Below are 16,194 nucleotides of genomic sequence, written 5' to 3'. Positions count from 1 at the left end.
CAAATTACCGTATTTTCCGCACTAAATGGTGCGCTGGATTATGAGTCGCCCCCGCAATGAATGGCCTAATTTGTCATTTTTTTTCCATATTTTGGACGCACTGGATTTAAAGGCGCAATCTACAATGCATCCACTAGATGGAGCGACGCTGCTTCCGTTCGACTCGAGAGGCGTTCATGACCGCCTCTGAAAAACGTAATTTGACGATTACTCCGATAAAATTAGGAAAGTTGAAAACAATACATCAAAACAGAAAATCAAACGAGGAAATCACAAAGTAAATAATTAGTGACTAGTCGACATCACATTTTGTACCGTAGTAAAGTCGCCCAGTCCAACGAGTGTGTCCAACCCCTAATGTTCAACCGTTGGCCGTTGATTGAGAACCGAAGACCCTCATCATCCTGACTTTTATTTCTAGACCATGATCCAGTCCAGGAAAGCTGGGCTGTGCCACACGTTGGCGACGCGGACCTCCCTCAATGACCAAGAGCTTGTGAGTCAAGTTGCCCAGTTGTGTCGGGATGTCGTACAAAAGATCTCCCGTCTCTGAACATCCGTGCCGATCGGTTCCGGGTTTCACTGGCATCCGTTGGGTGTTTCCCAACAGAAGTGCCACGTGTACAAGAAAACGCTTCAGGCTCTCATCTACCCCATCTCCTGCACCACGCCGCACAACTTTGAGGTGTGGACCGCCACCACGCCCACCTACTGCTACGAGTGCGAAGGGCTGCTGTGGGGCATCGCCCGGCAGGGCATGCGCTGCGCTGAGTGCGGCGTCAAAGTCCACGAGAAGTGCCAGGAGCTGCTCAACGCCGACTGCCTGCAGCGTGAGCGGAAAAGAGCTTCTGTCGCCGGAATCCCCATCCGAGGTTTTCACATATGGACCCTTTCCCCCGCCGGTCTTCCTCAGGAGCCGCCGAGAAGAGCTCCAAGACGGGAGCGGAGGACCGAACGCAGCACATCATCATGGCCATGAAGGACAGGATGAAGATACGCGAGAGGAACAAGCCGGAGATCTTTGAGGAGATCCGCCGAGTGTTCAACATGTCCAGGACGCTCCACGGCCAGCACATGAAGAACATCAAGCAGAACATCCTCGACGGGACCTCCAAGTGGTCGGCCAAGATCACCATCAACGGTACGTTCAAGTCCTGCGAATATAGTTTTGGGCTTTCGAGAGAAAATTTAGGATGGGTTGCAAATTTACAAGCGGCCGAAATGAGTTTTCTCCGCAGGGTGTCCAGGCTCTCCCTTAGAGATAAGGTGAGAAGCTCGGTCATCCGGGAGGGGCTCAGAGTCGAGCCGCTTCTCCTCCATATCGAGAGGAGCCAGATGAGGTGGCTTGGGCATCTGATTCGGATGCCTCCTGAGCGCCTCCCCGGTGAGGTGTTCCGGTCATGTCCCACCGGGAGGAGACCCCGAGGAAGACTCAGGACACGCTGGAGAGACTATGTCACCCAGCTTGCCTGGGAACGCCTCGGGATCCCCCGGGGAGAGCTGGACGAAGTAGCTAGGGAGAGTCAAGTCAAGTCAAGTCAACAGTATTTATAGAGCACTTTCAAACAGCCATCGCTGCATACAAAGTGCTGTACATGGAGCGATTTAACATATACAATAAACAGTAAGACGAATCAGTAATAAGTAATAAGGCGGTAGAAAGCACCAAGCAGTAAAACCAATAGCAAATCTAAGTCATGCTGAGTCAAACGCCAAAGAATACAAGTGAGTTTTGAGGAGGGCTTTAAAGATGGGCAGCGAGGAGGCTTGCCGAATGTTCAGTGGGAGGTCATTCCAGAGAGATGGACCAGCAACAGAAAAGGCTCGATCCCCTCTGAGCCTCAGTTTAGTTCTTGGTACGTCTAGCCAGTCAAGAGGCGAGCAGCGGCATTCTGTACCAGCTGAAGGCGCTTGATGGAGGACTGGCTGACTCCAAAGTACATGGCGTTGCAGTAATCGAGCCGGGATGTGACAAAGGCATGAATTACTGTCTCAAAGTGTTCATGTGAGAGGAGAGGTTTTATTTTGGCCAGCTGTCTTAGGTGAAAGAAGCTGGATTTAACAACGGCACCAATTTGCCGATCGAGTTTGAAATCACTGTCCAGTTTAAGTCCCAAGTTTGAGACCGTTGATTTCAGATAAGGAGATAGGGGGCCCAAGTCCACAGGATGGAATGTACAAGGTCCACTGGGGCCAAACAATATCACCTCTGTCTTCTTTTCGTTGAACTTCAAGAAATTTTGTGCCATCCAGGTTTTGATTTCTTCCAGACAGGATAGGAGTGGCCTTAATGAGAAGGTGTCTTTCTTGCTCAGTGGGACATAGATCTGGCAGTCATCTGCATAGCAGTGGAAAGGAATACCATGTTTCCTTAAGATGGAACCCAATGGGAGCAGATACAGCGAGAACAGCAGAGGCCCCAGAATTGAGCCCTGTGGAACACCACATGACAGGGGAGCAGTGCGTGAAGTCTGGGCTTCCCTGCTAAAGCTGTTGCACCCGCGACCCGGCCCCGGATAAGCGGTAGATGATGGATGGATGGAGGGATGGAGGGTTGCAAAATGCCCGACCTAACAGCCAGCCTCTAGACCAGGGGGCCTCGGGCTCGTGTGGCCGCTTTAGAGTGCCCCGTTGTTGGCCATGAGTGCTGGCACTTCACAAAAAGAAACGGGGGAACATGTTTTCACAATGTACCTTTTTCCAAGTCTGACTTAACGGCAAAGCTTGTGGACCAGCAGTTCAGACGTGTGCAGGGTGACAAAATTAAAATTAAAATTAAATGTGGGACAAATAACGGATAGCTTAAAAGGGAGCCCCGATTAAAAAAAGGAAAACCTCAGATGATCTGCTGGCCGTTGTCATTTGTGAGCGCTGATGCACATCTCTGCACCGAAAACCAAGCCAACTTTACCTCGCCGCCGCCGCCTCCCGCGCATCCAGGGTGCCACTGTTACCACGGCAACCGTGACACGTGGCGGCATGCAGTGGTTGTTGCCGTGGCAACCGTCACACCTTGTCTCTGTGCTCCATCAAAGGCGGAAATATCATTCGGACTTTTGTTTGTTTGTTTTTCCCCCCCTCCCCTCACGCTGAGATCTTCATCGATGCTTGATTGAAGCTGAAATAGTTGCACAAGGTTGCTCAGGAAGTCGTCGCATTCATTTTTTTTTTTTGGTTACGCCTGAAGTTAGTCATGAGAGTTTGTGCCTGGTGTGTTGAAATGCAATGTGTGTCAGTTGTGAGCGCGCAGGGTCTCCAGGCCAAAGACCGGACCGGTTCCAGCGACCCGTACGTCACCATCCAAGTGGGCAAGACCAAGAAGAGGACAAAAACCATCTACGGCAACTTGAACCCGGTCTGGGAGGAGAAGTTCCACTTGTAAGTTCCCTTTTGTAATCCTCACCGGCGATTTCTTTGGGTTTCATTTTGAACCCGGCGCCATCTTTCTTTTCCCAGTCAGTGCCACAACTCGTCGGAGCGCGTGAAACTGCGCGTGTGGGACGAGGACGACGACATCAAGTCGCGGGTGAAGCAGCGGCTCAAGAGGGAGTCGGATGACTTCCTGGGCCAGAGCATCATCGAGGTCCGAACGCTCAGCGGCGAGATGGACGTCTGGTACCACCTGGGTACGGTTTTTGCAGTCGATGCTAAAGTGACGATGGCCGACGTCAGTTCATTGATGACATCAGCGATATTTTATTTTTATTTTTGATTGATTGATTGATTTTTTTTAAAAATCCCGCCACCACAGGTAGTTTTCATTCTGTAACTTGAGCTTTTTTTAGACATGTCCATCAAAACAGTCTCAAGAAACCATTCCGGAATCGGCCATTTTTTTGGGGGGGGGGTATGTTTGTTTATCGTTCTGCATTTTTTTTTTTTTGCGTTTTCAGAAAAGCGAACTGACAAGTCGGCGGTGTCGGGCGCCATTCGCCTTCAGATCAGCGTGGAGATCGAAGGTGAGGAGAAGGTGGCCCCGTACCACGTGCAGTACACCTGTCTCCACGAGGTAAGGCGCTCGCTTGCTTGCCGGTTGGGCTGCTCGGTGGAACAGTACCAAAGGGCCCCCCGCCCCCTTTGCGCTGCGGTCCGCTAGAACATTTTCCACTTGGTGACGGACGTGGAGGGCGGCGGCGCCGTCAAGTTCCCGGCGGCTCAGGGCGACGACGCCTGGAAGGTTTACTTTGACGAGGTGCAGCAGGAAGTGGCGGATGAGTTTGCCGCGAGATACGGCGTTGAGCCCATCTACCAGGCCATGACGTAAGGCTACCGTCGGTCATTCGCGTTACATTGACGAGGTTCTAAAAGGGGGGGAAATGACCGATACGGGGCCCAATACTCACAGGCATGAATTCTTTATCCACTGCGAAGACTTGTGACCACTTTACTTGACAATCTACTTATTTCCCGCGCGTGTGTGTGTCCGCCCAGCCACTTCTCATGCCTGTCATCCAAGTACATGCTGTCGGGCGTGCCGTCCGTGATGAGCACGCTGTTGGCTAACATCAACGCCTTCTACGCGCACCCCAGCGCCACCACCACCAACGTCGCCGCGCCCGCCAGGTTCGCCGCCTCCAATTTCGGGGTGAGTGACATGACCATCAAAACTACGCTAGGACGACGCGAAATAGTGACTATTTTGTTGAGTTGCCACCGAATGCAAAATTCGAGCCGTGCCAAAAACAAATGTGGTGCAATGCGGCCACAAGGGGGCGCCACATCGCCAAGCCTGTCGAAACTGTCACGAAGGACTCATCACAGTTCGACAGACGTTTGTAAAATTCAGCCCCCGAAGCCAGTTTCTCTTGACACGATGTTGTTTTGTGAATGCGTCAAATGTGAGTAGAGCCATAAAAAAAAAAAATTCTCAAAAAGACGCAGATTTGGTTTTTCGCCTCAAGACCGATGGGACCTTACTTATGCATCGCGGGCCTCGTGTTGTGTGGCGCTCGTAGGCCCGCAAAGAGGAAATATTTCAAGAGTTTGGCAGATTAGCTGGTCGGCGTTGCCAGGTAATGTCGCCATCGCCATTGTTTGATGCTGACATGAAACGAAAAAGGCGAAAGCCTCGCCAGCTTGTCGCTAAGCAACCGGCTCGTCTTTGGCCGCCCGATCAAAAGTGACGCGAGAGTTAACATAACAAAAATACTGACTTTTAATTTATTTCTTGCAGATGAATGGAGGGCGGGGGGCGCGGGGGGGGGATTGTCCTTCGGACTAACATTTTGTTATTTTTCTCCCCCCCCCCTTCCTAACAGAGGGATCGTTTTGTCAAGCTTTTGGACCAGCTGCACAACTCGCTGAGGATCGACCTCTCCGCGTACCGAGTGAGTTCGCACACAACAAGACGATGGACTTGGGGGGGGGGGGGGAAGTCGATGCGCTAGAAATCCAATAAAATGACTTTTTAGGAAGGGTTTACACTCATAATAAACCAGAAACATTGCTCTGAAAAAAATGATTTAAGAAATCGGATTCCAATCAGGCGGCCCGGTAGTCCAGTGGTTAGCACGTGGGCTTCACAGTGCAGAGGTACCGGGTTCGATTCCAGCTCCGGCCTCCCTGTGTGGAGTTTGCATGTTCTCCCCGGGCCTGCGTGGGTTTTCTCCGGGTGCTCCGGTTTCCTCCCACATTCCAAAAAACATGCGTGGCTTATTGAACACTCTAAATTGTCCCTGGGTGTGAGTGTGAGTGTGAGTGCGAATGGTGCCCTGTGATTGGCTGGCAACCGATTCAGGGTGTCCCCCGCCTAGTGCCCGGAGACAGCTGGGATAGGCTCCAGCACCCCCCGCGACCCTAGTGAGGATCAAGCGGCTCGGAAGATGAATGAATGAATGAATGAATGAATGAATGAATGAATGAAAGTCGGTGTGCGTGTGTGTCCTCAGAACAACTTTCCGGCCAGCTGCAAGCCGCGCCTGCAAGATCTCAAGTCCACGGTGGACCTCCTCACCAGCATCAACTTCTTCAGGATGAAGGTACAAAGCCGACGGCACTCGCCGAACTGCTTTTCTTCAGGCCCATTCGCTCATTTCCTCAACGGCGTTGCCTTGACTTACAACTCAAATTGATTCCCCCGCTGAAATTTGCAACTCAAGTCATATCGCTACATCGCTATCGCTAAAATCCATCGCGGTAGTGATCAACATCAGGAAATGCAGTCAGTTTATGTTAGCGGCGGGCTCCTCGAGAGTGTTTTCACTTTTTTACTCGCGGGTGAGACCGTTTGTCCCAATCGATCGATGACCTTTTCAATTCGACTTTGAGAACCTCCGCCGATGGGAATGATACAGTCATGTCCGTGCGGTCCAGGTCCTGGAGCTGCAGAGCCCGCCCCGGGCGTCTTCGGTGGTCCGCGATTGCGTCAAGGCCTGCCTCAACTCCACCTATGAGTACATCTTCAACAACTGCCTGGAGCTCTTCCAACGCCAGTTCCAAAGCGCCGCCCCCGCCGTCAGTAAACACCTTAGTCCCCCCCCCCCACCCCCCCCGCCAAGCATGTCAAATGATAAACAAACGGGCCTTTTGGAATGGAGAATTCACAGTCCGTCGGTTGATTTTTTTTCTTCTTGCAGCCTGAGCCTGAAAAGAAGAAGATGGAGGGGGAAGATGAGGAGGAAGAAGAAGAAGAAGAAGAGGAGAAAGACGAGAAGAAAAAGGAGAGCCAGCCTCCGGAGGAACAAGGCCCGAGCATCCAGAATCTTGACTTCTGGCCCAAGCTCATCACACTGATCGTGTCCATCATCGAGGAGGACAAGAATTCCTACACGCCCATCATCAACCAGTCAGTCTTCCTTCTTCTTCTTGCTTTTCAACGTCTTGTTTTGATCAAGTCGCCCGTCATCGGTGACGATGCATCCAAACTTGTCTTGAGCATTTCAGACTTGCCAGGAAAGGCTGCCTATTGCAAAAAAAAATAATAATAATAATAATAATTGCCTTGAATGAGCCAGCATAACACAACTCATGTGCCCCCCCTTCAGGTTTCCTCAGGAACTGAACGTGGGAAAAGTCAGCGCCGAGGTGATGTGGACGCTCTTCGCTCAGGATGTCAAGTATGCTCTGGAGGGTAAGATTTGCTGCGCGTGGGTTTTTTTCCGTATCTGTGCGCGCTCGTTCTAGTTTGTTTTTGCTCAGTCTCGTTCTTTTCTTTGCTAATCTGTCATCTCTCTCCAGTTTTGGCTAAAGGCGGCCGCTATCGCGGGAGCGTAGGTGAGCGCCGCTTGTTAGCATTGTTAGCATATTAGCCGTCACGTGAGTGTTCTAGAATGTATTCCGTCTCGTCAAATTTTTTTTTTCCCGCTGTCGTATCGGCGTAAAAAGAAATTCATCGCAATTAATGTTCAACTTGCTATGCTAACCGCTTTGCTATGAGATTTTTCTATTCGGTTACATTTTGTTCAACTCGATTTGTGGCACACTTTGTCATATCAAATGCAACTCAAAGATCCCAACCCGAGGAGACGCAGGGGAACCCCCCCCCCTCCCCACCCCGCCCCATTCACCGAGCCAGGACCTCCCCATCGGGAATTTCGGAAAAAATATTGTTTGATATAATGATATAATGTCCCCAAACGGCCGCAGCGTTTCCAGGCCGGTCGTCGGCATGGCGGCCATGTGACAACCCCCCGCCAGCACTCTTCGGTCGCCGATCATTTTTTGACCGCCGCACCCGTCCACCATGTCACCGTCGCTTTGATGGCTCTTAATAACGCAGTGTTGGTGTGTCGTTTGTGTCGGTGTGTTAGAGACTGCGTTTGGATCGCAGCCATCCATCACGGGAGCGTTTTCGCTTTCTCCATCAAGTTTTATCATCACCATCCTCCTCCTCCTTTTCATCTCTGCTGTCATTGTTTTTTTTGTTTTTTGCTTTCTTTTTGTTATTGTTTTTGCCGTTCTGTCGCCATGGCAGCAACAGCTCCCGGCACCTTCCGCATCCGCAGAATAGACTTCCACGATGGTAAGCCCGCGGAATGGAGATTTCGGAAATATTGCACATTGTAGTTGTTAGATCAAAGGATGATTACCTTTGTGCCTAAAAAGAAAGGAAATGTGGGGGGGGGGGGATTGCTGGTAAGTATGGGAAGGGGGTTGCTAGTACAAAGGTAGGTTTAGGAAAGGAGATTTGCGTGTATATTTAGGAAAAAAATGGTCGCTGGTAAGTCAAGTCCAAGTAGCATTGCTAGCCAATTCAGGGTTAGCCGGTTCACTGTGGAAAGAGGCGATTGCTGGTAAGTAAAGGGAATGTTGGGTGTTGCTGGTCAACGAAGAAAAGGCGCTTCACTGGTGAGTTTAGGAAAGGACTTGCTGGTCATCTTCCAATCAGATTGTTGGTAAATTTTGGAAAGTAACTGGTAAGTTCGAGCAAGCGCTGTTGCTGGAGGAGTCGGGGGGGGGGGGGGGGGGTGAATTACTGGTCAATTTTAGGGAGGGGGTGGGTGGAGTTGTTGGTAAATGTGTTCAGGAAAGGCAATTGCACGGGAGATAAGTTTGCTGTCAACTTGTCTTCCCCCAGAGCACGATCGTCATCGTCTGTGCAAGCCTTCCGATTACATGAATCTTCACTTCAAGGTCAAGTGGCTCTACAACGAGTACGCCTCGGACCTCGCCGCCTTCGCCGACGCCGTTCCCGAGTATCCTTCGTAAGACGCCGTCTTCCCGCATGCCATGGCTCCGTCACACCCACAACGCTGTCCGAGTCCCCACGGCCTGTTGTGTGGTCGGTCTCCAGGTGGTTCCAGCCCTTCGTCCTGGCCTGGCTGGCCGAGAATGAAGACGTTTCCATGGAGTTTATGCACGGGGCGCTGGAGAGGGACAAGAGGGAAGGAGTGAGTCCAAAAACACACACAAGTTGTTGCTTTCCCAGACATACCGGCAATCTCCCATTTTCTAAACTTACCAGCAATCTCCCATTTTCTAAACTTACCAGCAATCTCCCATTTTCTAAACTTTCCAGCAATCTCCCATTTTCGAAACTTACCAGCAGTCTCCCCTCCAAAGCATACCGGCAACTCCCCCTTTGCTAATCTTTCCATTGTGAAAGTACCAAGAATCTTTCTTCTGCTTTCTTCTCCCATTCCTGAAATGATACCGCTTTTCTAACTCTAGCAACAATCTTTGCCGAACATCCTAGCGATCTCTGATTCCGAAAGTTTGCCAATCGTCCCTTTTCCAAAATTTGTCAACAATCCCTCGGTTCCTTCATTTACCACCAATATCTTTTCCCAAATCTGTTAGTGAGCGCCCTTTCCTGAAACGACATTCCCAAACTGACCAGCAATGCCTCTTTTCCTACACTTACCAGCAATCGCCCTTTCCTAAACTTGACGATTTACCAGCTACCGCTAAATTTACCCTTCCCTTCGCCGTTCTTTCCTAAATCTCTCAGCTTACCCCCGTTTCTAAATTTACCGACGATGTCACTCAGCTGACCAGCAATTACCCTAATCCCTAAATTTAGCAACAATCTCCCCATTTCCTAACCTTACTAGCAAAGAAAAGGCACGAGTTGAAACCGCTTTAACAGTGTCCGTCAAAGTCGACAGATTTTTTAAAAAGTAATTTCTTTTCTTCTTTGTCGTCTGTTGTTTTATTTTTGCGACTCCCCAGTTCCAATCGACGTCGGAGCACGCGTTGTTCTCCTGCTCGGTGGTGGACATTTTCACGCAGCTCAACCAAAGCTTCGGAATCATCCGCAAGCTGGACTGTCCCGACCCCGCCGTGCTGGCTCACTACAACAGACGATTCGCTAAGGTGACGTCGGGAGCTGTGAAAGGGATGATTGCCCATCCCAGATTGTCGCATCTCAATTTATCGTCTCAGTTGTCGCATGAAGAGATTAGCGTGATCACGGCTGTTAGCTCGAAGGGAAATTAGCGTCGTTAAAAGTTGTAACATTGCATTTTTCAGATCAGAAATTAGTTTGAATGATATTCTTGTCGTTTATTGTCGATATTAGATCAAAGTTATCATCTCGGTTCAACGTGATTGTTACAGCAAATGATTATCGTCGTTTATCGTTGTTTATCGTTGTCGTCAACTCAACCGCATGTGTTAGCGTGATCCAAGATGTATCGTTCGATCAAATAAATATCATCGTAGGTGTCAAAATCAATAGATGAGCGTTCTCCGATATGCAAGAAAGGACTTTGATGTTCTCACGATGCCCCGCCGCGCTTCTCGCGCGACGCTAGCCGCTCGCCGTGCTAACGTCCTGAGCTAAAAGTGATTTTTGAGCTGTGCGCTTGTTGTCGTTTTTTTGTTTAGACCATCAGCAAAGTGCTGCTGCAGTACTGCGCCCTGCTGGCCAAAAACTTTCCATCCTACTGCGCCAAGGAGAAGATCGTCAGTACACGAGCGTCACCAAGAAGTCGACGAGGTCTCGGGAGGAGCGCGCTTCATTTTGTCTCGTTTTCTTTTTGTGTTGTCGTGTTAGCCGTGCGTGCTGATGAACAACATCCAGCACATGAGAGTCCTTCTGGAGAGGATGTTCGAGTCCATGGGAGCAAAACAGGTCAGTAACCTGCGGTTGTCCTGCTCGTGTACCAAAGTTCTCCTCCTAATGAGCGTATGAGGAGATGAACCTTCCCCTTGATATGGAGGCTGTAAATTTCCCCATTGTGGGACGAATAAAGGTTATCTTATCTTATCTTATATCGAAGGCGGTACGAAAAAGCCAAAAGTGGTACGAGCAGTGGTGGAAAGAAAATGCAGCCTATCTCCAAGTGTGCCCGAGTTATTCCACGAGTGCGCGGAGAATTGTCTTTCGGGCAGAAGGTGTGCTAGTACTTGGACTCCATGAACTTTGGAGTAAATGCTGATCGACCGTATGAAGACGAGTGACCACTTTGCGATGCTTTTCAATCTGCTTTGAAGACGTTTGGGATGACTTTCCGGTGTTTCATTTTCTTGGCAGTTTACGGTTGAGGAGGAGAGAGTAAGTTCCTTCTTAGATCCCCACAGCCCAGGCCTCTTTTCCGCTCTTGATCCTTATAATAATCCCTACGTTGCTAAATGTACAACAGTTCCGCTTACTTAATTGACAGCAATCAGCCACTCCCTTCATCTGACCCTGAAGTTACTTCTTCTTTCACACTTTTGCAAATTTATCCTGAGTGTCTCCCCTTTTCCTACATTGACAGCAATCGCCGTTATTAAGAGCTGCAACAATCGCTGCTCTCATTAACAACAATACAACTTTCCTGAATTGAGGAACAATCTCCCTTTTGTAAACATAGTCATACCCCCCTGATCGATATTGACAACAATCTACCGTTTCTCAGTTTACTAACGATCCCACTCTCCGAAACTTACCGACAACCCCCCCCTTCCCTAAATTTACCACCAATCTCCCTTTCCTAAATGTATCACAAATCCCCTTTTTACGAACACGTGCTATCCCTCGTACCTTAGCTTGCTAGCAACACCCGTATCCTCAATTTACCACCAATCTCCCTTTCCTAAATGTATCACAAATCCCCTTTTTTACGAAACGTGCTATCCCTCTTACTTTAGCTTGCCAGCAACACCCGTATCTTCAATTTACCACCAATCTCCCTTTCCTGAATTCAACAGTTTCATGATTGGATTATCAGTATCCCTTTCCTCAACTCGGCAAACCTTCCTTTCCCTCATTTGCCAGCAAATTCCACTATTGCGATTCTCTCTCTCATTTCCCAGCAGCCCACTTTTCCTTACCAGAAATCCCCTCTCTTGAATCTACCAGCAATCAGCCCTTTCCTAAACAGCAGTCTACCTTTCCATTACTTGACCAGTACCCCCCCCCTCCTTTCCATTACTTGACCAGTACCCCCCCCCCCCCTCCCGCTCCCACCCCCATTACATTGACTTTTGTTGTTCATTTGATGTTGAATATCGTTGCTTCTTTGCAAAAGTTGGAGGAAGAGGAGGAATTGGATGACGAGGTGGGTGCATCTGTCGCACGATCACATGACTCCACCTCCTCTGTAGCCGGGGTTCATAATTCAAACATTTTTTTGTTGTTTGTGTTTGCTCAACTCGCCCCCTACAGGCCAACAATGACATTGAAGGCTGTGATGATGATAATGATGACGTGGTGGGTATGCTATGCTAGCTAGCTCGTGACACGGCAGACTTTTGAGGTTATTGTTTTGTCTTATTACTGATTTTTTTTTCTATCGGCTTCGATTTTTGACTCAGTCGAGCTGCTCGGACTCGGAAGGCTCGAAGGTCAGTGTCAGCGGTGATTTTTAGCATTAGCACGGTTAGCATTGAACAACGACAAGGGAGGAAGCAGGAAGTAGAACTAAATCTGTTCTTGTATGTCCCTTCATTGTTTCATCTCTGTTCATGTATACGCTCAGATGGACAACAAGGACAAGGAGGACAAGGTCATAGTGTGTGTGTGTGTGTGTGTACGCGTGTGTGTGTGTTGGGTCGTGCGTGCGAGCGCGCGCACGCGTTTCCATTGTGAACATTTATGTGAATGTTTTTTTTTTGTTTTTGTTTTTTTGTTGTCGTCCAAAAGATTGAAGAGGAAAAGGTGAGCTGCCGCAACGAACAATTAACAAAATAAACAGATTATTTGACGTTTTTTTAATTATGATTGATATCCTTATTATCCATCGTGCAGTTCAAATAAGATGCATTCATGTCATTCCTCTTTTTTTTTTTTATCCCATTGCATTTGTCCAGCTGAAATCTAGCAAGGAAAAGGTGTGTTTGTGTGTGTGTGTTTTGGTAGATATTCTCTTATGAACGGTGACATTTCATTTTTTTTATGTTTTCTGTTTCTTTCTTATTTTCACTTTTGGACAGTTGCAATCTGAGGAAAAGGTGTGTGTGTGTGTGTGTGTGAGAGTTGTCGTGTCGCTACAGATCAATGTGTCTTTGTTTGCATCTGTCGAGAATAGCGCATGTGTGTGCTTTTGTATCTTTTTGAATCGGTTCCTCCGCTTTGTGTGTCGACGGGTGTGTGTCAAATCGTTCTTCAATTGGGTCCTACGTAGTTTTGTGTTCAATATTTTGTGTACGTGTGTGCGTTTTAAGTTTATATAGTTTTTGTGTTTATAGTGTAGTGTGTGCGTGTGCAGGCTCGGGGAGGACCGGAATCCATGTAGCGACGTTACGTATTCAGAAATACAAAAAAAAAACAAAAAAAAAGGTTTTCTGTTTGAGCTAGAGAAGAAAATGACTGATGTGATTGTTTTGGGGATTTTCACAATACAAACGTATATTGCAGCAATTTTTATTTTGTCTTCATGAGCAGATTTGGTGTGGGAGTCATCTCAAAGTATTTGAATATACTTCAATTATTACTTTAATATGATGGCACTCCGGTAGTCCAGTGGTTAGCACGTGGGCTTCACAGTGCAGAGGTACCAGGTTCGATTCCAGCTCGCTCCGGCCTCCCTGTGTGGAGTTTGCATGTTCTCCCCGGGCCTGCGTGGGTTTTCTCCGGGTGCTCCGGTTTCCTCCCACATTCCAAAAATATGCGTGGCAGGCTGATTGGACGCTCTAAATTGTCCCGAGGTATGAGTGTGAGTGCGAATGGGAGTTTGCATGTTCTCCCCGGGCTTGCGTGGGTTTTCTCCGGGTGTTCCGGTTTCCTCCCACATTCCAAAAACATGCGTGGCAGGCTGATTGGACGCTCTAAATTGTCCCTAGGTGTGAGTGTGAGTGCGAATGGTTGTTCGTTTCTGTGTGCCCTGCGATTGGCTGGCAACTGATTCAGGGTGTCCCCCGCCTACTGCCCGGAGACAAATGGGATGGGCTCCAGCACCCACCGCGACCCTAGTGAGGATGAAGCGGCTCGGAAGATGAATGAATGAATGAATGAATGATGGCACTCGGCTTACGTTACGAACTGCATTTGAAAGCAATCTGCCGCTTTCTGTAACTCGGTAACTGCGCTCGGCGTGAGTGACGCGTGTGCGTTGTCTTGTTTCAGGGCGAGAAGAAAGACAACGAGAAACAGGTCTGTTGCTTGCCGTTGAGTTTTTCACGTTGTTGTCGTCTTGCGTCGGCGCCTTCCTTCCCGCCCCCTCGTCTCGTTTCCTCCCTCGCTTCCATCGGCCGCGTCTGGAAAGCAGATTGAAAAGCGTCCAAGGCGGACGAAACACAATAAATGCCAGCCGCCATCCAAACTGTCACCTCAAAGGTTCCCGGTGTGTGTCGTGCTGTCCGACCCACTCCGGATGACCTTTAACCTTTGCTCAGAATCACCCCCGGGCTGCGTCTCTTTTGTGTGTGTGTGTGTATGTTCCAGTTGGACACGGAAGCGGCGGACATCCTCAACGAGCTACAAATGAAACTCAACGGCGTACTGGACGACTTCAGTGTTGCCTTTGCCAAGAGGTACACACTCACGCGCACCCCCCCCCCCCAAATGAAATCAAATGAAAGTTCTGGCGAGGTCATTTCCACCCTCTGCCGTGTTTTGTTTGTTTCTTCCCGCCCGTGGACGGCGTCTTGCTTTCTTGCTCGCCTTCAGCTTGCAGCCGCGCATCAACGCGTGCATGCGTCACATGTCGGAGCTGCTGTCCCAGATGAAAGGCCCCCCCAACCCCGACACGGCCGAGGCGGAGGCCGACGCCATGTTGAGGCCGCTCGTGGACTTCCTGGACTCCAAGTACGCCCCCCCCCACCCCCCCACCCCCCGCTTCCCTGACAGCGGCGCGGCCTTCTCAGTTTTTGTTTGCATGCGCGTGCAGTCTGAGCGTGTTTGCGGACGTGTGTGAGAAGGCGGTCCTCAAGAAGATCCTGAAGGACTTGTGGAAGGCGGTCCTGAGCGCTCTGGAGAAGAGCATCGTGTTGCCGCAGAGTAACGACAGCTTGGTAACTGAAACCCCCCACCCACCCCCCACTTGAATTCTTGAAATGCCACTCCTTCTCTGAAACCAAAACCCGAGTTTGAAACCCTAATTTGATACGGTAAGCACGTCTTGAAACCCTAATCCCCGTTTCAAACCTGCATTTGAGAATTGAATCCAGTATTGGAACCCTACTCTGAAAACCTTATCCCTGCTTGAACCCCCAATTCGAAACCCTAACACTACCTTAAAACCTTAGTTTGACACGCTAGCCTGAATTTAAAACCTTAACCCTTGATTACAGTTCCAAGCCATTCTTTAAAGCTTCATTTGAAAGCTTCACCCCATCTCCAAACCCTAATCCGGGCTATAAATGCTACTTTGAAACATGGTTTGAAGCCTTTCCTTCAAACTTCTAGCCCTACCTTGAAACCGTCATTTGAAATGGTGACTCTGTTCCGAAACCTTCATTTCAAATCCCAACCCATTCTTCCAATTTCGAACCCAGGCCCAAAATGCAATTTGAATTCTAATTTGAAACTTTAAACCTTGTTTGAAAGTTTAAGTCTGTCTTGAAACCATAATGCGGGCTGGAAAGCCAATTTAAAAAGGCCAACCCTACCTTGAACCTGTCTTGAAACCCTAATTTGAAGTCCTCACCCAATCTCAAAACCCCAGTCCTCTCTCGAAAACCGAATTGGAAATTCTAAACCAGGTTTAAAACCCAATTTAAAACCCTAACCCTTCATTTTTAAGGGTTTTAACCCGATTTTAAAGTTCCTGTTTGTATCCTTCGCCCTTTCCTGAAACCCTCACCCAGACTCAAAAATTGCAATTGGAAACCATAACACAGAAAATCAAACCCTCCCTTGATACCCTGAACCAATCTTGAATCCAGGTTTGAATCCCAAACTTGTTTGCAAGCCCCAATTTCAAACCCTAACTTGTCAGTGTCTCTTCAATACTTCTTGTTAACGCTACGCCGCATGCGGTTTGACAGTAGAGGCTTTCTGCTGCCATCTGCTGGGGGCCATTAAAAAAACACTCTGTCGGCGGTTTACACTGGGTGGGAAAATGAAAGCAATTCCAAAAAAATCAATCAAATCAATCATTTGATCGCTGCTGTCTGTGACTTTGCAGGGTGCGCAGATCCTCACTGCCGCCAAAGGACTCTCCAACCTCAAAGTAAGTCCTCTTAAGATGATGGCGACCACAACGGCCACCAAGACGTCGACGAGCCCCGTGTTTGCGTTTCAGGGCAGCGCCGGCGGAAGCGGCGGCGAGGCCAAAACGCTGACGCCCAAGCAGTGCGCCGTGGTCGACGCGGGCCTGGAGAGTCTCAAGGTAGGCGGAGCCATCCTGTCACATGACCCCCGGGCTTCAAACAGGTCCGACATTGTTG

The 16,194-nt window shown here is 49.1% G+C and overlaps 1 protein-coding gene across 6 annotated transcripts in view; it reads left to right on the top strand.

Annotated features, from left to right (window-relative positions):
- Positions 1-16,194, top strand: part of LOC127602624 (protein unc-13 homolog B-like) — a 58,307-nt gene that overhangs the window by 39,575 nt on the left and 2,538 nt on the right. For 4 of the 6 annotated variants that reach the window (XM_052068874.1, XM_052068878.1, XM_052068873.1 and 1 more), the window contains 25 exons: positions 422-496; positions 611-830; positions 914-1,141; positions 3,237-3,378; positions 3,457-3,626; positions 3,894-4,009; positions 4,097-4,260; positions 4,432-4,585; positions 5,259-5,327; positions 5,889-5,978; positions 6,313-6,453; positions 6,576-6,784; positions 6,984-7,069; positions 7,177-7,212; positions 7,913-7,960; positions 8,516-8,642; positions 8,732-8,828; positions 9,610-9,753; positions 10,267-10,344; positions 10,436-10,513; positions 14,249-14,337; positions 14,474-14,611; positions 14,694-14,817; positions 15,933-15,977; positions 16,050-16,136. In XM_052068874.1, the coding sequence (XP_051924834.1) occupies positions 422-496; positions 611-830; positions 914-1,141; positions 3,237-3,378; positions 3,457-3,626; positions 3,894-4,009; positions 4,097-4,260; positions 4,432-4,585; positions 5,259-5,327; positions 5,889-5,978; positions 6,313-6,453; positions 6,576-6,784; positions 6,984-7,069; positions 7,177-7,212; positions 7,913-7,960; positions 8,516-8,642; positions 8,732-8,828; positions 9,610-9,753; positions 10,267-10,344; positions 10,436-10,513; positions 14,249-14,337; positions 14,474-14,611; positions 14,694-14,817; positions 15,933-15,977; positions 16,050-16,136 (2,955 nt within the window). Of the gene's footprint in view, positions 1-421; positions 497-610; positions 831-913; positions 1,142-3,236; positions 3,379-3,456; positions 3,627-3,893; positions 4,010-4,096; positions 4,261-4,431; positions 4,586-5,258; positions 5,328-5,888; positions 5,979-6,312; positions 6,454-6,575; positions 6,785-6,983; positions 7,070-7,176; positions 7,213-7,912; positions 7,961-8,515; positions 8,643-8,731; positions 8,829-9,609; positions 9,754-10,266; positions 10,345-10,435; positions 10,514-10,915; positions 10,937-11,894; positions 12,077-12,180; positions 12,211-12,344; positions 12,491-14,248; positions 14,338-14,473; positions 14,612-14,693; positions 14,818-15,932; positions 15,978-16,049; positions 16,137-16,194 lie in introns of those variants that run through there. The other 2 variants (XM_052068877.1, XM_052068875.1) reach the window with 2 other exon arrangements.

This window comes from Hippocampus zosterae, chromosome 6 (assembly GCF_025434085.1).
Source record: "Hippocampus zosterae strain Florida chromosome 6, ASM2543408v3, whole genome shotgun sequence".
In the NCBI taxonomy this organism is placed as follows: Eukaryota; Metazoa; Chordata; class Actinopteri; order Syngnathiformes; family Syngnathidae; genus Hippocampus; species Hippocampus zosterae.
This window is presented reverse-complemented; position numbering and strand designations above follow the sequence as displayed.